At 42.4% G+C, this 24,062-nt stretch overlaps 1 protein-coding gene across 7 annotated transcripts in view; it reads right to left on the bottom strand.

Annotated features, from left to right (window-relative positions):
- Positions 1-24,062, bottom strand: part of PAK5 (p21 (RAC1) activated kinase 5) — a 174,789-nt gene that overhangs the window by 44,299 nt on the left and 106,428 nt on the right. For 5 of the 7 annotated variants that reach the window (XM_043544046.1, XM_043544047.1, XM_007064150.3 and 2 more), the window contains one exon: positions 19,879-20,093. In XM_043544046.1, the coding sequence (XP_043399981.1) occupies positions 19,879-20,093 (215 nt within the window). Of the gene's footprint in view, positions 1-19,648; positions 19,776-19,878; positions 20,094-24,062 lie in introns of those variants that run through there. The other 2 variants (XM_043544050.1, XM_043544051.1) reach the window with 2 other exon arrangements.

Here is a 24,062-nt window from a genome sequence, read left to right as displayed (position 1 = left end):
TGTGCTCCTGGCACCCCAACAAAAAGCAGTGTTTGGAGGTAGGACAGGTGTAAGCAGAGACTGGTGGCTATGTGACTACATAGCTCTCTTGGCCAAACCCCAGCACAGAAGGAGTCCCAGTAACAGCAAAGGCTACTGTAGCCTTATAACAACTGTATTAATAAATAACACCTAACTCTTATACAGCTTTTTTCTTCCATAGATCTCAAAGCAAAAGGAGGTAAGCATCATTATCCCCATTTTACAGATGGGAAAACCAAGGCACAACGAGGGAAGTCAAGATCACTCAGAAGTCCAGCAACAAATCTGGGAATAGAACCGAAGGCTCCCAAATCCTAGTCCAATGCTCTATCTACTAGGCCACAATACTTCTCACAAGACTGTCTACGAAGCTGCTATGGATGAGACAGCAGAAGGTGCTTTCTTCTCCCACTGGAGTTGATTCTCAGCACACAGTACATTTACTTGGACTGTGTGCTGGGATGAAGATTTGAGAGCTTCACTGGGAATTTTGCCCACGTGAGGATTTCTCTGATGATCAAGAATTTCCCCACATCCATGGTTTTTATAATTCCCCCTCCAGTCTATATTCAATAAACTGGTGATAGCGTGCGGCTGCTTTTTAAATGGAGATTGTGCAGTAATCACAGTTATCCTGCCTCAAAGAGGAATCATGCCACAAAAGAAAATACCACTTCATACATCACAAACTGCTGAGCAGGGCCCTCCAACCATAAATCAATTATGGTTTAAAGGCAAGTGCCAAGACACAGCAGATGATCGCTATCATAGTACTGCCCACCCTGTATATCAGCATGTAGCCTCTGAACCAGTGCTCGCCTTATAGCAGCCAGTCAGCTGAGGGGTCCAATATACCTCCCCTCTTATCTGCCCAATATGACCCAATGCAGACTCCTGGGAAGCAACGCAGTCTGATGGGAGGGTTCAATAGAACTGTCTGATGTGGCTTCTTGCAGTGCTAAGGGGCAATGCGGTACAGTTTCCCATCTTCTTTCTATCTTAGGTACTGATATGGTCCCCTTTACTGGAGGACCTGAACACCTCCCAGCCCTTCATGTATTTCTCTGCACAACAGCCCTGTGAAGGATGGAACTATTATACCCACTTTGCAGATGGAGAATTGGAGGCACAGAGCAGCTCAGTGACTTGCCCATGGGTTGCAGAGGAACAGACTTGAACCCCGGTCTCCTAGTGCCCTAACCACCCTTCCACGTTCCAACCTCAGAATTCCTACTACAAGCCTGGTCCGTCCTGCCTGTTAATGGAAACCCAGCCTTCCACCAGCTACACTACCAAGGTCTCTTCCTCTTTGGCAGCTATCTGACAAATGGCCTCCTACTCCATAGATGGCTCTCTGGTTGGTAACCCAGTTAAATTGGCCATCATGTAACCAAATGTCTGTGAGAAGTGTAAATTGCTAGGTGTAGTTTGAAAATCTTGCTGGTCTGGGTATGAGGCCTGGATGACGGCCAGAAAGGTAACAGTTTACTTTGGGACCTAATGGGATTCTGGTCCATGAGTAGGGCTCTCAGGCACTACAATACTACCAATGATAACAGTAATAGTCCTAGTGTCTGAGAACCTACGAATTCGCCAGCCAAGAAACAAAAATACCATTTGAAAAGCTGGTTTCCTACCCAGATAGTCAGCTAGATTAACTACACAGCTGTATTAGGTAGACACACAGCAATCAGGGATTCACACCACCTGTATGCCTGGAATTCCAGATTTCAAAGGGAAGTATAAAACATTCATCTTCATGTGAAGTTTAACGAGCACGTGCTGTAGAATGTTGTGCTGACAGTGTGGCTGTTGCCGAGGAAACTAGTGAGATGTGAATTCTAGAAGCTGCCTTGGAAGGGAAGAAACATCAGTTATTAGTCTGGGTAGAGAGGAGCACAGGAATTGCCAGAGGATCAGACTCCCATCTAGTCCAGTAGCCCGTCTTTGACAGTGGTCAGTATCAGACACTTCACAGGAACATGAAAGAAACTGCCATGATGGACAATTATGGAATAACTTGCTTATCGGGACATTTCTTCCTACCCCTGTATTTTAGAGGTTGGCTTAAGCCCTGAAACATGTGGGCTTATTTCCCTTCTGTTTTTTAATTTCCTTTCTAAAAGTAACTGGGGATGTCCTCATTTTCCATATAAATATCTAATCCTTTTTCGAATCCCATAAAGATTTAGGCCTCTGTCATGTCTTGTGGCAATGAGTTCCACAGATTATGTGTTTGTTGTGTATAAAAAAAGGAATTTTTTTCATTGGTTTTGAGTGTGTTGCCTTTAGTACCATTGAATGTTCCCCAATGCTTGGAGAAGCTGCGGAATCCCAGTTGAGTGGACTGAAGAGTGAATACTCAGATTAAACACTCATACACAGGAAGCAAACAGCAGGTCAAGCTGTAAGTTTACTGCTCAGGATACCAAAGGGAAGCTTCTTCAATTTCCAAAGACAGCGTTCGGGCAGGAAAAACTATGTTACAATTTTACTCTGCAATCCTGCAAACAGATATGCACGTACTGAACGTTGCACAGGTGAGCAAGTCCTACCGACTCAAACCCATGATAAAAACCCATCCATTGACTTCAGTGGGAGCAGACTTTGGCCAGCACTGAGCTCTTTTGAAAATGCCACTTCGGGAGTGCAGAGAAGTCGTAGTTACACCCGGGACCACCAACAGGAGATTCAGGGCCAGATTCGTGAAGATGCAGCTAGTCAGCTAGCGGGGCTTTTAAAAGCACCTAAGCCGATGAGGCACCTACCCCACATTGATTTTAATGGGAGACAGGCACCTAACCTGCTTAGGTGCTTTAAAATTTCATAGGAGCCTATAGCTCCTCGCAAGTTCCACTAGTAGCTTTGCACTACATGTTGAGGAGAAGGACGGCAAAAGTGAACCAACACCATCCAGTTGTTTTATTTAAATAAAGATACCAGTGAAAAACAGTAGGATCCCTTTATAAGCATCTTCTGCATCCCACCCCCAAATGAAACAGGATGCACTGTGTGAAGAGTGGAAACTACATCTTAACAGAAAACTTCATTTTTTATTTCTCCCCCCTCATCTCCCCACCCCAATTCATTGCAATTTTACTTGCCATTCTCACCAGATTTAGCTAATTCCATTCTGGGACAGCTGCTGTTTAGGAATTTCCACGCAGAAAGGACACACAGTTATACTAGAGAATCAGCATCAGCTCCCAACTAGCTGGCAGGTGAGAAGCAACCAAGCGTGGGCCATCCGTTCCCCCTGAAGCCTGTGAAGTACAGATCATCTCAGTAATGGGTGCACTATCAGTCCTGACTCACTGTCACTGGTACAAGAAACATCTTTTACTCTGTCCACCCACCATCATTTGCCATATTATTTAAATGATGACAGATGCTAATAACTATGTAGCATACTGTTTCTTTATTGTATTGTGACAGAAGAGACAATAGATACCTACAATGATAAGTCTTTGTGGAAAACACACTACACTTTTAGCTGCTAGTGTATGGTATGATAGACCAGAGTACATAATGTTTGCAGTGTTGGTGCAGCTGTGTTGGTCCCAGGATATTAGCGAGACAAGGTAGGTGAGGTCATACCTTTTCCTGGACCAGCCTCAGCTGGTGAAAGAGACAAGCTTTCAAACTGCACAGAACTCTTCCCAGACCTGAAGAGGAGCTCTGCCTGACTCAAAAACCTGCCTCTCTCACCAACAGAAGCTGGTCCAGTAAAAAAGATTAGCTCACCCAACTTGTCCCCAGAACAAATAATATCAGTGAAGAGAAGCCTCAGTGCACTGGCATTCTTTGGAACTTTTTTATGAATGCTTGACTATGGGTCACACCCTACCCAAGTCAATCTAGCTTCACTACCATTATGCTTCAAGTTCTCTACTTGGATCGTTATAACTGTGGTATATATGGGTTTCACTTGTACTATCCAACTGTGCTGGATATGATAAGGGGGGATATGATAAAGATCTACAAAATCATGACTGGTGTGGAGAAAGTAAATAAGGAAGTGTCATTTACTCCTAATAACACAAGAACTAGGGGTCACCAAATGAAATTAATAGGCAGCAGATTTAAAACGAACAAAAGGAAGTATTTCTTCACACAACGCACAGTCAACTTGTAGAACTTTTTGCCAGAGGACATTGTGAAGACCAAGACCATAACAGGGTTCAAAAAAGAACTAGATACGTTCATGGAAGATAGGTCCATCAATGACTATTAGCCAGGATGGGCAGGGATGGTGTCCTTAGCCTCTATTTACGAGAAGCTGGGAATGGGCAACAGGGGATGGATCACTTGATGATTACCTGTTCCGTTCATTCCCTCTGAAGCACCTGGCATTGGTCACTGTCGGAAGACAGGACACTGGGCTAGATAGCCCTTTGGTCTGACCCAGTATGGCCATTATTATTTTACGGCTGTGCGGTCCTGATTCACCTCTGCATTACTCCAGACCCTATGTCATTGTTATTTTGTTGCTTTCAATGGAATAATGTCAGAGTAAACCTGGAGAAACTTTGATGAATCATGATCATGCATCTATTAAATATTACAAGGACCAAGCACTGACTTTTTTCTTTTTGATCATCAGTCCAAGACGGATGCCTGGAAATATTTCCTGACATCATTTGTACTGACCTACCAGGTAAGCACTTTGCAAAAAGTTTTCCAACAGGATTCTGAACCTGGTGTCTCACAAATGCTACAAAAACAACAAAGTCTTTAAGGTGCCACCGGACTCCAACAGATTTATTTGGGCATAAGCTTTCAGGGATAAAAAACCACTTCTAATCTGGCACACTGAGTTCTCTACTGCCACTAAACTAAGTGTCTTCAATGGGAGCACAGTTAGGACCTCACTGTGTGTTTTTTAAAAAAACCCTCTTACAAGTATGTAACTTGGACACTGTCACATTGGATTAAACTGATATTGGCAGCGATGTAAAATAGGTCAGCAGCTAAGAGAATGATGGGACAGTCTCATTTCAATCACAGAAAGTGTGAATAATGTAGAAATGAAGTTATTCAGTCTGGAAAAATAACTGATATTTGATGCACTGAAACAAATGTACATATAAACATCTGAGACAACATATAATATTTTCAGTGACTTAACTTCAGTGCAAACTGTTTAAAATTCTTTAGAAGTAAAGTGATGGGGGACTATAAAAAAAGATGAACCAAAACTGCACTGTATAATTTGTCAACCTTTTTACAGCAGTTTTTAAAGTCAGTTGCCATAACAACAAGAGCAACATTTCATTATAATCACATTCACTGATGATTCTTTTGACATTTTAAAACATAATAACTTTGATAAAATGTTTGGTATTAAACTTCCAGTCAAGTGTCTACAGTTTAGTCACTTTTCTTTCTCTCTTTTCTTTTTTTAAAAATACACAAATACAGTCATTAAATGTCACTTGAAATATTCCCAAGGAAATACTAAATGTTAATTTTTTTTGGTTGAATCCAGGCTATAAAATAACATCTATCTATCTATCTATCTATCAATACTTCTCTCTCACCCATACAGAATGCAGAGGGTGTGGTGTGATGATGTTTTATCGGCATGAGATATGGATATTTCTGTACTTATTATGAGTGAGTTATGAAACTATTCCCAAATGAGCAGAGCTGGTCAAATCTCTGAATGCCTGTTCCATGGGAAATTCTGACATTTAGAAATTTCTGTTCATCCTGAATCAGAACAAAAAGTCAACATTAAAAAAATTTCTGCAAAATGAAATTTTGAAAAAAAAAATGTTATAGAAATATTGAAAGCTGAAGGAGCACAGACAGAGCAATAATAATTACACAATGGGCCTGAATCTCAGAGTACTCCAGTTGAGGATCCCAGCCCAGCAATTTATTCTTGCTTTGTATTGTTAATGTACTAAAGATGGGATTTGTGAGAATGAACATCCTTCATTATAGTTACTTTGTACGAAACTACTCCTGCAGATCTAGGAGCAGGAAATAAATCAAGGAATTACAATTCTGATATGATTTGCAATCTTTGAAGAGTGTCCTAATCCAAGGAACCTGTGTTCCGTCATTTACTGTCTCTCTTTTATTACATGTGTTTAGATTCAGAAGTTACATACAACTATGCAAGAGAAACTATTAAAAAGAGGTGGAACGGAGAGTAAATAAACATGGAGCCTGCTTCTCAGTTGCCCATTCTTTTTAGCCAATGAGGAATTACAGGGCATGACACTGCAGCCCTTTTTCACACATATGCCCACTGCATGGCTGTGGGCTGGATTCAATGAAGTTGCACTGACATGAAACTGGAGTAGTGCGGTGGTCAATCAGGGTGAGCAGTGCCTTGTTTACACTGGAAAATTACACCTTACAACATGTGTTAGCTGACATAATGCTAAACAATGTGGACTCCCCATGGCTTTGCACCTTATGTAGTCACTTACACCAGGGCAAAGTGGGCATTGAACATTACTGTACAGCAGTATTTCACAGCCACTTTGCCCTGGTGTAAGTGACTATGCAAGGTGCAGGGCTAGAAAAAACCAGGCCCTCTCTGTAGAGAGGGACTATCCTGTTTAACAATGTATCAGAAGCTCATTGTTAATGCGGTCGGGTTTAAAATAATCACTCTAAACTGTTCTTCAACGGAAAGTTGATTTTCTGACTAAAATGAAACTGTTCCATTAAAAGTATCAGCTTTCCACAGAAAATTTAGATTTCTGTCACAAATTAAACACCCCAAAACAGAAAAATTTCAGTTAAAAAAAAAGGCCACCACAGTACCTCATGGTAGTTGTAGTTCGGTTGTCTCATGCTCATGTTCTCCTCTACTGACTGCTGTCCTCAGCCACACTTCATCTCCCAGGATGCACCATCTTTCCTTACTAAGAGAGGTGAGTGTGGTGGATCATGGGAGATGTAGACTGGCCAAGAAGTCCAACCTACACAGGAGAATGAGAGCATGAGGCCACCAAACTGTAAGTCAAACGAGAGGCTATGGTGACACTTAGGTTTTTGATTTTTTGCCAAAAATTCAAATTTTTTGGGGGGGGACGGGACGAGGGGGAGAGAGATCTATTTCCAAACCAGCTCTATGATTAACTATGACCCACTGCACAACATTAAGCAATGCTAAGTCATGTTTAACAACCTGTTAGTTAAAATGTGCATTAACATGATGTAATTCAGCAGTGTAGACAAGCGCAAAGAGTTCAGATGGGGAGAATATGGGATGAATTTTTACAGCCTGAGACATACTAGAGGTAGATGATCACAGCAGGACCTTCTGCTTTAAAAATCTGTGAATCACAAGAGAATAAAGGGCTGTCAGATCAGCACCTACCATTTGTGAAGATCTAAAACAAAGAGCTATTTAGAAATTATTCAAATATTACAAAGTAAATATTTAAAATTTGTTCATGATGGGTTTTGGGAATACGATGATGTGTTATATTGCCTTTCTGGAGAGTACAAATTAAACAGGCATCAAGGGTACAGTCTTTAAAAAGTAATTTTAATTAACACCTACACAGTAAGCCTTCTTACTGGTTCATATGACGTTTTTCAAAATGAGGTTCAAGCTATGCCGAAAACTTGCATATTAACAATTTTAAGCATGTTAACCTGATTAATGAATCCCGTTCTCTTCTTAAACTAATGAAAGATTTTAGGCTGCTGTTTGACTGAATTTTTGGAAACACTTTGAAAAATGCGAGAGCTATGATATTTTATGCTGCAAAAATCAATGCTTTTATGGACAGCTTTGGTGGTGGGGAATTTCTTCAGGAGGACTCGTGCGCTTGAGTCTGTTTCTTTACACTGCCCTCATCATGGTCTCTGTTTTTAATTAAAATAACAATTTTGACACTATGATAACATTCAAGTGAAGAAACAAAATGTTGAAACTGTCTAATATATTATTGTTTTCTTTACAAAATGTACTGTAGTGAAGAGCTTTTATATCTGCACCAGCTGACATGTAACGTGATAACCGCAAACCCCTGCTCCCACACAAAGTTTCCAAAGATGTTTTTGGTCTTAAAACTACACAACAGCTTTGTGCGTCACAATGACATTTTACAGAGCATTAGTCAACTCAGCGGATGAAATCCTGGCCCTGCTGAAGTCCAGGGAAGTTTTGTTCCTCAAATAATCCCTAAAAATCACAGAAGAGGACAACCTTTTTACTCTGCGATATTAGCAAGTATTAAATACAGGTATGTTGTCTCTTTAAACAACAGAAAAAATGTGGGGGGGAAAATACCACATGGGCACAACTGGTTCCATGTTAACTATGCAATAACCAGGTTTACTAATTATACACAAATGTGCCAGTCATAGCTAGACACGTACTGCTACTCTGGCTGGTTTCTGGCGGCTTGTAGAACATAAAGCAAAGTGAGCTCCACTAGAGGGCTCACAGCCTGTTTAAAGAGGTACTGCCCTATTTCTACACACCACTGGTGGCAGCATGTAGTGTATGTGTAGCTATACACCGCAGTGAAAAGCAGGCTATGCCCCCACTGCCATGTGTAGCGACATGTTAGTGAAAGGATGCAGCAGAGGGGAGACAGTGGGGAAAAGGCTTCAGCAGTGCCCACTGCCAGAGCCTTTCACTGTGGTGAGGAAAGGCTCCAACAGTGGGGAGGTAGTGGGACGCTACCCGGCTAGGAATAGCATTGTCGATGGAGAGGCAAGTAGAGTGTATACTTGAGTACATTCCTACCCTCTTCAGGTGTCTTTACTTGGCTAAGCAATGGCTCATGGTCTCCACTGCCATTTATACTCACCCTGTTCTGTTCATTCTCTCTGATGTATCTGGCTTGGGCCACTGTCAGAGAGACAGGAAACTGGGCTAGATGGATGGACCATTGGTCTGACCCAGCATGGCCATTCTTATGAGTTATTAGGTACTCAGCCCCACCTGTCCTCACAGAATGGGAGAGTTTAATTCCCAACATTCTAATATTGGAAATGCAGAGCTAAGGACCCTCACAGCCGTTTAAAAATATTTAATGAAAATTGTGTGTATACACACATACCCCACACACAGGCTATTAATATGTTCAAATGATTTTTAGTGGAATGTCTGAAAATATTATGGTCTTCCTAAATTTCTCCTGTAACAGGTTTTTTTTTGGTTACTTCAGAGAATTTAGAGATTTGTACTAGCAAAATAAATGCCTGAAGTAAATTCATCAGAACAGTAAATCCAATAGCGGGATTATCATTTTTTTCTTATTCCTGGGACACACACGACTCTTAGTTTTCTGAAGATGGTCATCATAAAATGCAAAGCATAGGAATAGCAATGCCACATATAAATAGTACTGTACATCTGTAAATGATTTCCAACTGAAATTTTGGTAACACAGTAGTAAGAATTATTAGGCAGAAATCTAAACAGATAAGTCAAATTTACAAGGCAGGAGACACTATAGACATGAAGATCCACCTGCATTTGTGCTTTATTTACTTATTTTTGTATACAAAACCCAAAAGGTGGCTTCTCTTTGGTGAGCATTCTCTAAGGAAACAAAAGGACAGTTTTTCAGAGAAATTTTGTCCACGTAACTTGTAGAAAGATGATACATAGTATAATAATATGATCTAATTTACATGAAGCTGCTGAAACACTTCTGGCATAATTTAGATTTGATTTGATTTGCTGGACTGAACCACTTTCAGTGGTATTCCATTATCATCAATAGATTGACCCTGACATCCTTAATAAATTAATCTGTCTGTCTGACAAGGTATCAGAGAAAGTGCTGTTCCTTCTCCTTCCTGCACCACTTAGGACTGCAAAGATAGGCAAGATAGACAGTGGAACTGAGACCAGTACTGCCGCATAAAACACATAACTAAGATGTGCATAACTGCATAAGCTATGCTGATATTATTATGATTCATACAACAGCAGCGAGAGGCCCCAGCAAAGATCATAGCCCCATTGTGCTCGATGGGCACTGTTTTATATTAATTACTCTGCAGCTTTTGGGACTATGAACATCTTACTAGAGCTTTTACTGGAAATTTACGCTTCCCACCTAGGGAATTATTAAATGTAAATTAGCACACAGGTAGCAATTATTGTTTTGTTTGTACTAAAAAGCTATTTATTTCAGTAAAATTCATATGCTTTTGCTATTCTTTTAATTGTGCAATCCTGACAGTTAATTAAAGTCCATAGGATGTGATCTTTGTGATCAAAAACCTAAACATTTTGCCCTTGCATCTCTTTCCCTCTTCAAAGATCTGTTTCAGAGATGAGTCATCTCTGACCTACAGTGTTCATACTATGGAATCAAGTTTTCCAATAGACAATTTATTCAATAGTCTCTATAAACTGGCCATGATCATTCGTACCTAATACACAGGGCCCAGCTATTATAGTTAGAACTTGTGTTGGCGGAGGACAATAAGAAAACAAACAAGGATGAATCAAATTTCTATAGCACACCAAAGCTCAAGTCTAATCAAGTTCGCCTAAGAAGCTAGAATAAATACATACACTTAAATGGTGAGCTCTTGCTCCAGAGGTGAATAAGCCTTAGAATAACTTTATTCTGTTCCTGATCCTGCTGGTCTTTGCATGCAGAGCTCTCATGGACTTCAGCATGTTGTGACTATGCTGGAAACAGCATTATAACTGAAATTGTTTGCCACTCTTAATGACAGCAGGCACTATCAGTTCCCCCCCCGTTATTAGTGATACCAGAAACTAACAAAGAAGGTGCCCGACAATGGAATGTGTAAGAACACAGATGCAGAATCAGGTGCTTTTTGTTATTGTTTAAATACAAAATGGATGCCCTAAAAGTGGTCTTCTATAAATTCAACCAAATGCGGAGCCCAACTGCAATACAAGTAGTTCGATATGGACGTTTTTCATAGCTCTCTGTAAAAGAGAATTTATAAGGCTTATGAGTGAGGATAAAACGGATCACTGACAAATTCCCTCTGCAATGTCCACGCAGATTTCTCACTCGCAGTGCCTGAATGATTTTAAGACACACGAGTAGAGGTAGACGAATTTCTAAAGATTTCTTGCTGCCACCTAGTGTTTGGCACTGATAACCTGCAATAAAGAGAAGAGATTGAGAGCTAAATTGTGCAGCTTTCACTTGTATACATGAGTATTTCTCATCTGAGTAAGCAGTCACCAACAGGATGAAGGGTTGCCCAATCTAGCCCTTCAGTGATGTTATTTAAAATCATGATGAAGTAAGCCATATCGTGTGCTATGTGAATGACATTTATTGTATTACAGTTAATATTTGTAACCAAAAGCTGTAATCGGCATTATCTCATTTATGTTATTACGTCACTGTAGGGCCTGATCCAGCACCTCCTTACCTACATGAATAGTCCCATTCAAATCAGTGGTACTACTTGCGTGAGTAGAGCTTACTCACATGAATAAGGGTTTGCAGGATCAGATACTTAGGCCTTAACCCTGCAATCACCTAAGGGCATCTATATTCACATGAATATTCCCACTGACTTCAGTGGGGCTACTCATGCATAAAGTTAAGCATGTGCACAAGTGCTTTCAGGATTGGGGCCTTAGATTACAAGTGACAAGAGGTGATGAGGTCCCTTGAGGATCTTGGGAAGAGCCGGGTGCAGGCAGTAGTTATCCAAGTAGAATATCTATCTGACTGAAGGGTTAAAATGTGAAATGTTCAGTTTTAAATATCCGCAGCACTGAAGTTACGAATAGAGCCCTGCACGGATATAAAAATGTGGATTCGCATCCAATCCGCATCTGTCAGAATCAACGTGCATCCGACCCACCGTCCGCTTGCCATCTTTTATGTGCATCCACACCCACAGCAGCAAGTTGTCTCACAAGGGCTAGCGATGTGGGGAGGGGGGAAGGGAGCGGAGATGAGCAAGCGGGAGAGGGGCTCTTGCAGGAAAGAGGCCGTACGAGGGTGGAGACTGGGGGTAAAGGGTGGCATGGGGGCAGTGTCGAGGAGAAGAGGCGTTGCGGGGGCTGGGGAGAAGGGTTTGCATTGCATCACGTGCTGCTCCCGGGGACTCGTGAGCGCAGGAAGGGTGGGATGCCAGGGTCCCGCCCACTCCAATTCCTGTGGCCGGGGCAGGCCCTGCTGCCCAGGAGCATGCCCAGTGCTGCTGGGCTCGGCCATAGTGGGGACACTGGCACTGCCCGAGGGGCCTGAGCTGCTGGACAGGAAGCAGCGCAACAAACAAGTGCTGGACAACCCTGACTCCTGCCTGCCGCCCAGCCCCAACCACTGGCTGGTGGCAGCCGTCCCCAAGCGTGCTGCGCCCCTGGGGCTGCCTGAGCCAGACGCCTCAGGCCAGGTGCCGCCGGTGAGTAGAGCCCTGCGTGGTTGTATCTGCATCCGATCCACTATCTGCAAAAATGGACTGCGGATATGAAGTGGATATCCGGGGATTTGCAGGGCTCTAGTTATGAGATGCTTAAGATACTAGTAAATGTTGCTATTTAACACAAAAACCAATCACTTACCCTGGAAGTTCATTCTCATACCTGTACATTATTGTCCCAACACAAACTATTCACAGGAGCAAATTTATGGACCTGCATGTTCACAAAATTGGGTCCAAGGTGCATAGAGAGAGAAATTATGCAATTGCAGATTTGCAAGATAATTATGATCTGGTCCCTTATTCTTAAGGGTTTGTAATCCTTCTACATTTTGCCTTCAGATCTTTAATAACTAATATAATTTGCCAACACCAGCAATGCAGATTTGACTGTTACCAGGCCCTAGCCTATGGCAGTCAGGGATACTCAAAAACCTTGGGTGAAATCCGGGCCCTGTTGAAGTCAGGATTTCACTCCTTGCACGGAATTTCACTGCAGTCTGCACAGGCTAAATGGGCCAGAAAAAGAAGCATCTTAGTGATTCAACAGGCCCAAGGACCATTCTTCCTGCTTTGGTACACTCTTCTTGAGTTAGAGGTACAGGATCAACTTAAAAGCCACTTTTAAACATTTAGTACCTACTGTAGTGACAAACACCACCTAAAACATTTGGTGGGGGGGGGGGGGAAGGAATGGGACATTTTTCAATTTATTTACTTTGCATGTTTGACAGCATTTTTTTTATATAGTCAGTTTCACACTCTCATCTGTATTCTCAGTTCGGTCCTTATCCTGCTCTGACAGCCAATAATACAGATCCTGGTGACTGTGTAGCATTTCACAGACTTTAAATGGACTCTCCACACATACACCAGTGCACCTTCGTGGATCACAATGCAGGGCAGGTATCTTAGACAGGCAGTTTCTCCCTTGCTGTACAAACACCAACATCAGAATTATTTTAAAGGAACTAAAGAACATGGACATTATTTAAAGGGTACTGAATATTAAAATGGAATGTTCTGAAATGAGTCAATTAAAATTGACAGTGTCCTATTAACACTTTTACCACCTACATTCACACTAATGCCATTCAGCATGCCTCAAACAACCCTCTGGATCAACATCCTTGTTTATAAGTCTGTTCATATGGATTATAGTAGATGTATCAAACATACCAATCCAATATGGAAAATATACTGGTCTTTGAAATGTGAATTTCTGACTCAATTAGTTTTGTTCATGCACTGATAGGTTTCCTGTAAGACTGTTAAATTGGAAAATAAGCTCCGTTCACTCTCCTACCAAGTTAATGCCAACGTAAAATACATCCTCGCACACTAGGTGGCGTATTTGTATTATTCTTGCAGAGGTGGAAGACTGGAAATAAAGGAAATAATACCAGGCCTTAAATGTGTAGCAAAGCAAGTCCCCCCCCCGCCAAGTGAAACATTATCCCTGCAGAAGAAAGTTTCTCCCTGAATGCTTTATAGTAATTTAGTAATTAAAACTAGCAACACCTATCAATAAACATTCCTATTTTATACTGAATTCAAATTTACAATGGGACCATATCAGAAGAGGGGACACAAATCCTGACCATGATTACACAGAGGTGTAAATAACAGGCTGGCTGATCCTCAGAAGAACAGGCTCATGGCGGAGTTGCTCCATAGGTGAGGGATGAGATGCTTTTTGGGGTGGGAGGTGAGCTTGTGTCGAAATATCCTATCTCCAATATGGCTCTCTGCGTCCCCTGCTTCTCCCCCTTCCGTGTGTGTGTGTGTGAGATGGATGGAGGGAGATAGCACCGTGTGTGTGTGTATGTGTGTGTGTGTAATGGATGGAGGGAGATAGCACTAGGAATCACAGATGGGAATGTTTGTTCAGGCACCTCTCCCAGTTGAAAGTTCCATTTAAAAACTGCCAGCCAGGAGCACCATTTTAGTGTGTGTAGGCCGTTTAAGGCTCTTCGCTACACTATTCCCAAGGAGCAAATGTGCAGTCCCTCTAGCCATCCTCTCTAAAGGCCTGGGTAGGTAGAGTCCACAGGTGACTTTTCAGCAGCTGTGCTTTGCCTACACAGCTACTCTTGTGGAGATAGGAAACCTCTCAGGATTCATGTTGTATTCTACAGCTGCAGAGCATGGTCAGGCCATCTAGCTTCAGCCAAGCTCCATGCTGCAGCAGGAGTGAAATCGGTTGGCTGGGTATATTTGAAGACAACTAATTCAGTTTAAAGTCTTGATATTTTTAGCTTGTTGTTTATAAAGTATATTGAACAAATACTGCACTATGAAGCAGCTTAGATCAAAAACACTGTTTTTTCATCTGGGTTGTTTTGGCCGCGGGTGGAGAGGAGGAGTTTGAATGCAGAAAGCAGCATGGGCATAAAGAACCTGACTGCTAGGGGGAAGCTGAAAAGAACCAACAGCTGCTCCGTCTGCCCTGTCACAGCTGCACCGGCCGCTGCAGAAGTCACGGAGGTTCCGGAAGTCATGGAATCCGTGACTTCCGTGACAGACTGGCAGCTTTATGCATGAGTCACCTCCTGATATTTAGAATAAAGCTGGCTTTCCTCAGAAGATTATACAGAAATTCTAACACCCTAACTGCCAGTAACAGGTCTGATTGTGACATGGCCTTAAAAGGCTGGTGGAATGCAAGAAGCCACACTGCAAGGTCTATGCAAGGACTTACCACAGCTGCAGTCCCTGAACTCACAGGGAATTGCACATCTGGCACAGGGAAGGGCAGATAGGCAGCAGGGCCGGGCCCTCCTACCCAAAGCATTGCACTTGGAGCTTGTGTTAAATTGGTTATCCACCATTACCCCATTGTCCTTTACAAGGTCCCTGCTTTCCTGGAAAGTTTCCGCTGCGAGATCTAACTACTGCATCCTGTCAGAAATTTTGATTTCTGTACTTATTCACAAGTGAACTTTTCCTTCTGATGGGGACCTGGGAAGCATAGGTTTCAGAACTCATATAACTTCTAACATACACAACAGTCTATTGCTATCTGGGTCATCTGTACTGACCAAATATTTGAATGATTGTGCTAAGCTTGAGCACGGGTATTCTATTATTCCTGACCACATGTTTGAAATTAATGAATTTTGAAGTACTTATAGTGAATTCAGTTTGAATTCCACCTATTTCATTGGCATAAGACCAGCCATACTGGGTCAGACCAATGGTCCAGTTAGCCCAGTATCCTGTCGTCTGCGAGTGGCCAATGCCAGATGCTTCAAAGGGAATGAATGGAACAGGGTAATCATCAAGTGCTCCATTCACGGTCATCTAGCCCCCCCATCTGGCAGCCAGAGGCTTAGGGACACCCAGGGTATGGGGTTGCATCCCTGACCAATTTGACTAAAAGTCATTGATGGACCTGTTCTCTGTGACTTTACCGAATTCTCTTTTGAATCCAGTTATAGTTTTGGCCTTCACAGCATCCCCTGGCAGCAAATTCTACAGGTTGACAGTGCGTTGTGTGAAGTGGTACTTCCTTTATGTTTGCTTTAAACCTGCTGCCTGTTAGTTTCATTAGGTGACCCCTGGTTTTGGTGTTATGTGAAGGGGTAAATAAAACGTCCTTAGTAATTTTCTCCGCACCAGTCATGATTTTATAGCTCTCTCTCGTATCCCCCCTTTGTCGTCTCTTTTCCAAACTGAACAGTCCCAGTCTTTTCAATCTCTCCTCAGACGGAAGCTGTTCCATCCCTTTAATCATTTTTGTTGCCCTTCTCTGTACCTTTTCCATTTCTAATATATCCTTTTAGAGATGGGGCAACCAGAACTGCACACCCTACTCAAGAGAGGGGTGTACCATGGATTTACACAATGGAATTGTGATATTATGCTGTCTTATTATTGATCTCTTTCCTAATGGTTCCTAAGAGCGGTAGCTTTTTTGAAAACATATCCTTAATGTGCAGCACTAGCCAGCAAACTCTCCACAATGACTCCAAGGTCTCTTTCTTGAGTGGTACCAGCTAATTTAGAGCCCATCATTGTGTATGTGTAGATGGGACTGTTTTCCAATAGGCATTTCTTTGCCTTTATCATCAACACTGAATTTAACCTGTCATTTTGTTACCCAGTCATGCACTATTGTAAGATCCCTTTGTAACTCTTTGCAATCACCTTTGGACATAACTATGTTGAGTATTTTCTATCATCTGCAAAAACTTTGCCTCCTCACTGTTTAACCCCCTTTTATTCCAGATCATTTATGAATATGTTGACCAGCACTGGTCCCAGTAGAGATCCCTGGGGGACTCCGGTATTTACCTCTCTCCATTCTGAAAACTGACCATTTATTCCTGCCCTTTGTTTCCTGTCTTTTAACCAGTTACTGATCCATGAGGGGACCTTCCCTGGTATCCCATGACTGCTCTCAGTTTGCTTAAGTGCCTTTGGTGAGGGACTGTGTCAAAGGCTTTCTGAAAATCCAAGTACACTTGAAAAGCTATTGAAGTGTTGCCAAAGTATAAAAAAAAGAAGCACAGAACCTTCAGGTCTCTGCCAGATGTAGATACAATACATCAGGCATCTACTTGGAATAGGATGTATGGGGTTTTATCTCCTGTGCCCATTTGTCATTGTTGCTCAGGTTCAAGTAGGTGGCACCTTGCGACAAAGAGTGACTTCTATCCCTGCTGTCTATTTGCTTTCCCAGCTCAGCTCCTTATGTAACAAGGCTTGATCCAAAGCCCATTGAAGCCAATGGGAGTCTTTCCCTAACTTGATTAGGCTCAAAGCAACAATCAATTCTGTCTCAGGGAGCATCAACAAAACCATCACTTAGGTTCTGACTGCAGAATCTATATAACCTTTTAGCTCCAGAGGACTAGCCATTAGCAATATGCTTTTTGCATTACAAACTCGGCACATTCGATACAGAAGTAATTAAAGAGAGAATAAATGTAGAAACCCACAATGCCTTTATTACCATATCAGCTTTATGACCTAAAACTGCACTTTACAAATTTTAAAGGGGCTTTTTAGCCCACCATCATTTTGTGATTCAGAACACATTATATTGTGGGCACATTTCCACGAAAATATAAAGATTATATTAGTTAAAATGTGCTAATTTAGTGTAGACAAGGGATAATCACCAAGGAACTTCTGAAGAGTTTTAGGAGCTTAAGTCCCATTGTCAAAAGTGACTTAGGATCCTCCATCTCATTGAAAGTATAGGTTCCTAAGTGACTAAGACTCCGATCTACAAAGGTATTCAGGTACCTAACTCCCCCTGAAATCAATGGGAATTAGGCACCTTTGGGGATCTGTGCCAAAGTCAATTTTGAAAATGGGACTTAAATTTCCAGAAGTACCTTACTTAAGTCCTCAAATTAGATTGTCCTGGGTGATGGTGGTGGGAATATGGTGATAAGATCTTGTGCAGTAATTATATTGTTGAGGAGGTGGGAGGAGAGGAGAGAAAGAGAAAAAAATGGATAACCACCAGGTAACATGAAAGCAAGTCCACTGTGCATAGAACTCCTACAGTATACAATAGGAGTTTAGGCACAGCCCCATTGCCAGATTGGACCCTATATGATTTCCAGGACTAATAAAAACAACTACTTCATAAATACAAGGGTGGACAAGATAGTGTCTGTCTATTAAAATAACTGCAAATGATTCTCACCACCCCAATGGCATCAGGTTTTGTCTTTGTACACGGTCTCACAACTCTTCACCTAGTCAGACAGGGCTCGATCCTGCAGACACTTATGCACATGTGCCTATGGCTTCAAAGGGACCGTTCACATGAGCAAAGCTGCTCACATGTGCAAGTCTTTGCTGGCCTGGCCCCATAATTAAGACGGTCTATGTGCAGCTGACAAATCCAATACATTTTAAAAGATTTTAAGCCTGAAGACGGATCACTCCAAAAAAAAAAAAAATCCATAAAATGGATGAGATTGCAGCAAAATAGTAATCTGATTTTTCCTCTCTATAACATCTTTGTTAATTTATGGCCAAATACCCACTGGATCAGATATATGGTGCTCCGGAGAGGGCCTGTGGAATGCAATTGTCCTTATTCGCATTCACATCTAGCAGGCAAATGCCTTCCCGCTGTTTCCTTTACACAACAACATCAAGCTATTTTAATCACACCAGAAATCCTTTGCTCTGCAACAATCCTGATCACGCCAGTAGAGAGCGCATTACACAGCAGTTGGCAGTAAACCTGACTTTGGCAAGGAGGATTAACAAATACAAATGGATGGTTTGTACTCTTAGAATTGATATTTTTTCGTGGATGGAAAGAAGCCAATAAGAATTTTAAGTCCCAGAGCTTCTCTTCTAGGCTAGTCAGAGTAAGGGTAAGAAAGAAAGAGCAGCATGTGTGAATATGAGAGAGAGAGAAAACACATGCGTTCACATGTCAGGTGTGTGATACAGTAGAGCCATCTGAACATGCCCCTTTATCATGCCCCTTTGACGGTCTCACCTGCACTCTGTCCACTAACCCATCTTCCCTGAGCTTAGTCTAGAACGTCTAAATTTTAAAGGATCTTAACACAGCTGCCCTAATTATTATTTTCTTAAATCTTCCTTCTCCAAGTGTGGTGCTTCTGTCTCCACATTACCCTTGCTTAAGGCCCAAAATGGACAAATCACTCCAGTGCCAGGTGTGTGATCGGATATCTTGCAGCCCTGCAGGGCTAGAAATGGGAGTGCTATACAATTGGAAAAGGGAGACTTGCAGTTGTCCACTCTGACATGCGACACTTTCACCTAACCCTGGACAGTGCCAATTGCCCATTGGAGGTCTGAAATTTTTATGCACATAAAATCTATTTTAGGTCATTTTTATATTTGTTTTTAAAAATACATTTGAGAGAGAGTATTCTCTCTCCCTCAAAGTATTTAATAACTGATTTGGGGTATAGCCCTCCACTAACACTTTATATGTTGCATGTCTCAGACTAGGCTCTTTGGGATGTGGATAAAATCTTCCTTTTGGGTTAGACAGTGCTTAGCATGCTGTGGCCTGGATCCTGATTGTGTGCTACCCCAATACTATTAGTACTTGTAACAAAGATAAGACAAATACAATATACACAAACATCCTGGTTATACTGGAGTCAATGGCAGAGCTCCAATTGACTTAAAAGGTCCAGGATTTAATCTCATGGCTATAGTGGGGATGAAAGGAAAGGAAGGGAAACTGGCTGACTTACAGTGTAACAAATGACGGCCCAGTTTCTGAACTTGGTAGCAAGCGGGTGGACTGCTGTACCTGCACTGATCCGTGGCGAAGTCGGTGAGACTCCAGGCAGGCCCGGCATTCCATCTGTACCGTACCAATAGCAGGTCCTGGGCCAACAAATATGCATTTGGTGCATGAACAAGTATAACCCTCAGTCCTACTGGAGAACATGTACCAACATTACTCCTGTAAAACTGCCAAGAGCTGGAACCTGCATGAAAAGCTCAAAGACAATAGGAAACCCAGACCCTGTACACTACCTTCATGGGAGCAAGCTGGATGGGTGTGATACATGAAGGGTCCACCATAGGCTTCGGCCTGTTTGCGGTGTCTGCTAGCAAGCTGTGCCACTGTTGAGGTAGTCCTGTAAATTTTTGTTCTCTGTGATCAAATCCAGTGTGAACCCGGTGCTCAAAATTTGACGGTCCAGAAATTTCAAGTCTTTTCTTTTTCTTTCCAAACATGGTGGAAAAACCTGAAGGGAAGGGGAGGTGTGGGAGAACAGAAACAAGAAGTAGTTTATCTTGACACTGTCTCAAATTTTTAAATCTGTCATCATTACCTGCGGAGTATGAAACGGATGTTAGTTTTTACTGATTCAAAGTTTCCAATTCCGCCTCACTTACTCACATGGAGTAGTGCTTTACTCTGCACATAATCCCACTGGCATCTATTGGAGGTCTGATATGGCCCTAGTTATGGTAGGATTATGAGGTGTTCAGATACTTTCTGTATTTATCCTCAAAGTGATTAGCTATGTCATGATAATGATGATACCTAATATGAAACAGAAATAAATAGAAGAACTTGCATCTCAGAACTATAGGCCAGATGCTCAACGAGCTTAAATCTTGGCAGGAGGACTGTTTTCACCAGCCGAGCATCAGGCCCTAATACATTCACGCTTAGATTGCATCCTGCTGAAGTTAGAAGAGGGTTCATAGCTTGTCCGCCATTTCAGTAATGCAAGACAAGCAGAGATCCTGCTTCAAATTCCAGCCACCCTTCAGCATCTTCACCTATACTAGCAAAATCTCCATTCATGTAGCGCATCTTGCCTTTTGGAGAGAAGTGATCCCCTGTGAGAAGAGAATCATGCCTTTAACATCAAGGGCCCGACTGTGCCATTTAGACACAGCTCATAGCAAACGAAAGAGTGGAGCTGCACAGCCCTTGGGGAGCCCAGGAAACATCAGGCACACTGAGGCTGAGCACCTGCTACCACATCCCTTTGCAGGAGCTGCTTGCTATCCCCGGCACGGCTGGCTAGCATGTAAAGGGGGGATTCAGAGCAGAGGCACCAAACTTTCTGATTTGCTGAGGGGTGCTCAACCTCTGCTCTGCCCAAGGCCCCACCCCCACTCCACCCCTTCCCCCAAGGCCCCACCCCCCCTTCCCACCCCCGCTCTGCCCCCACCCTGCCTCTTTTCCCACCCCCAACTACAGATCTAGCTGCATGGTGAAGTTGGCTGTTTCCGTGATCACTGGCGCATTTGCTTTGAAGAGCACTCCGTTGGGTCATCTTGTCTACCTGCTGCACAGTGACAGGCCTGGTTTCATTATCGTTCTCCAACAATCTCCAGCACCTTTGGGATGGGAATTTGATTTAGCCCTGCGGAACTTCAGCGATGGGGATTTTACAGCCACCCCTGGACAACTGTTCCATAGGTTGTCCTGATAATGCCTTTTGGGATATTTAACATTTTTTTTTCTGCTATGATTTAATCCTCAAGAGACCGACTAATTATTCCCGGGGCTAGATTACCCCTAACCCTTCGTGGCTCTGGCCACGGCGAGCAGACGCTGCTTGCCCAGTACTTGCAAGGGGTGACCAGAGAGGGTCAAGGAGTGGGCGGCCAGATGCACAGGAGAAAGATGGATAAACTGCACCCTGTAAAGGGCTGAAGTAATTTACTCCAGATCCCGCAGCAAAGAGGTGCAGGGGATGAACAGCACACAGTCTGAGTCACAATTCTGACCCAGGCTACTCCCAGGGCAGGACAGCTTCCACACCACCACTTACTCGGAGCACAGCCTAATGGCTCATTCCAGCCTACAGTGTGTTCAACACCTTGGAGAAGGGCCACGTTTCTAGAGCTTTAGCCAGATTGCTGTGGGGTCATTATACCAGGGAAGAGGAAAGATTCCCAGCAGCTAGGGAGCGGGATAGGTTGGGATTTTTTTGGGAGGGGGGAAGGAAACCATTCCTGCTGCCTCATGCGGGACAAACCCTCTCTCCTCCACCTAAGTCTGTGGCCCACTTATCTCTGCTACCAGTATTCAGCGCATCTGTTGGACTGGGAAACAGCAAGACCTGAAGTATTTGGAGCAAGCACAGAGGCGGCAGCTTGAGCTAACAGGGAGGTGGGGCCAGCAGTGCTTGAAGATGGGTAGAAGTCTGGAGGACATTGGGCTCATGGGAAGCAAGTCTAGCCCTGGGCTGGGAACTGGCTGTGGGGCTGGAGGAGGGGAGGGAAATAGAGGAGAAAAAGGCAGTCTTTCTGCTGCTTGGAGACAGGATGTAAGTTGGATGTTTGTCTCCAGGTCTTCCATAAAGAGCACACAGCAGATATGAGGATACTCCTCCATGGCCCTCTAAAGGTTAAAACCATTCCTCTTAGTTTTGTCCTCCTTGACTGGTGAGAATAAATTGATCCCCGTACTCTTTATACCTTCCCTTTACATATTTGTAGACAATTATGTCTCTTTTAAGCTTATTTTCTCCAGATAGAACAGGCCTAGTTCTTTTAACCTTTCCTCATAGGTCTTATCTTCCAAACCTTTCACCGGTTTTGTTCCTCTCTTCTGAGCTCTCTCCAATTATTCTGTCTTGTTTGAAATCAAGCGCCCTTTAGTCTCTCTCTCTCTCTCTCTACTGCTAAGATCTTAATTACAGTCATTTTTAGCTTCCTTTTGTGAAGTCTTATCACTCTGGTCCCCTCATCCTTTCCCAGTCTTAGCATTCTGATCTCTTATTTTGTTTCCACTGGTGCCTAAGTATAAACCTGCACTCTCCAAATTTTCAGCCATTGCTTCATTTCTGGGAAGTATCAAATTAAAAAACAAAAACAAAACAGAAACACAATAACAAACGGGAGCCCATGTCAGTGGAATCCTAATGACAGCAGGAGCAGGCTACCTGGATCCACCTGTCAGCTCTTGTTTTATCTTTAGAGAGAGAGAGAGTAAGCTCTTTGGGGCAGGAACCATCCTTTTGCTCTGTGTATTTGCAGTGCCTAGCACAAGGCTGTCCTGGTCAATGACTCCAGCTTCCAGGTGCAACAATAACACAAATATTTTTATCCTAACCCATGGTTTTGGGTTGACATTTCCCATTTTTGGTTTCTAGCCCCTGGCAATTTTTTAAAAGTTTAAACAAAAGTCATCCCAATATTGCTAGCCTCTAGCATTCAAAAAAACAAAAATAGCCCCGCCCAGTCAGCCGCTCCCCCGAAACACTAATAGCTTAAAAATCTCAAGATTTAAAAAAATAAAATAAATTGGGGTTCGTTTTCTTTGACGGTTGAAGCTTTCAAATGCACTTGAATAATGGTTTTAAGCTTTTCTCTGAAACCCTCTGGGCTAGAAACGTACTTATCTTTAAAAATCAAAGCTGAGATTCTCAGGTGTTCACATGATTCCAAGACCTGGGGCTTTAAGAAGGACAACTACCATAAGACTTGCAATAAAATCATGAGTTGGCAACACTGCAGTGCCCTCCATTTTGAGTACAAGAGAACCTCATAAAAAAGATATCGCAGCTAGAACTGTGTGGGAACTGGATTTCCCTTTTATACATGAAATTAAAAAAAAATTCCATTCTGAAATGGAACAAACAAACAACAACAACAAAATCAAAAAAGTAATTGAACTTCCTCTGAAACAAGATTCAGAACAAAACCGAGAAGTGTTACGTTGATCAAAACATTTTGTTTTGATTAAATTTTAACATTTCATTCTGATTTTGACTTTATTTTATTTACACATATATTTCATTCCCGTTTTTGTTTAAAATGTTTTGAAACAAAAAAGTTTGAATGTTTCATTCTGAAAACGTAATAAACTGAACTGTACAACTTGAAACCCCAAATTTAGCCTAGCTATAAATCCACCAAAAATTATGGTCTCCATCATAAAGCCTGTATATTTGGGCATTATACAAAATATTGTTATCTAATTTTGTGTTCTCTCTGAGAAGCCAGGAAAGATTACTGAGCAATTTAAAAAAAAGGGGGGACGGACTTTTTTTTTAAACAACAAAAGGAGCTTTGCTTTCCAGGATGAAGAAGCTCTGCTGGCCAATAAATGGACCATATATTTCTTTCCTATTTATTCTCTAGAGCTACTCAAGGCTCTGATCAGTTCCATAATCTGGAATTCTCTGGCTTGGAATGCCCTAACCGGGTGCTCTTTAAGGGCTTGTCTTCGCTACGGAGCTAAATCG

This window comes from Chelonia mydas, chromosome 3, assembly GCF_015237465.2.
Source record: "Chelonia mydas isolate rCheMyd1 chromosome 3, rCheMyd1.pri.v2, whole genome shotgun sequence".
In the NCBI taxonomy this organism is placed as follows: Eukaryota; Metazoa; Chordata; order Testudines; family Cheloniidae; genus Chelonia; species Chelonia mydas.
Note: the sequence above shows the minus strand (reverse complement) of the source record. Positions and strands in the feature narration are given on the sequence as shown.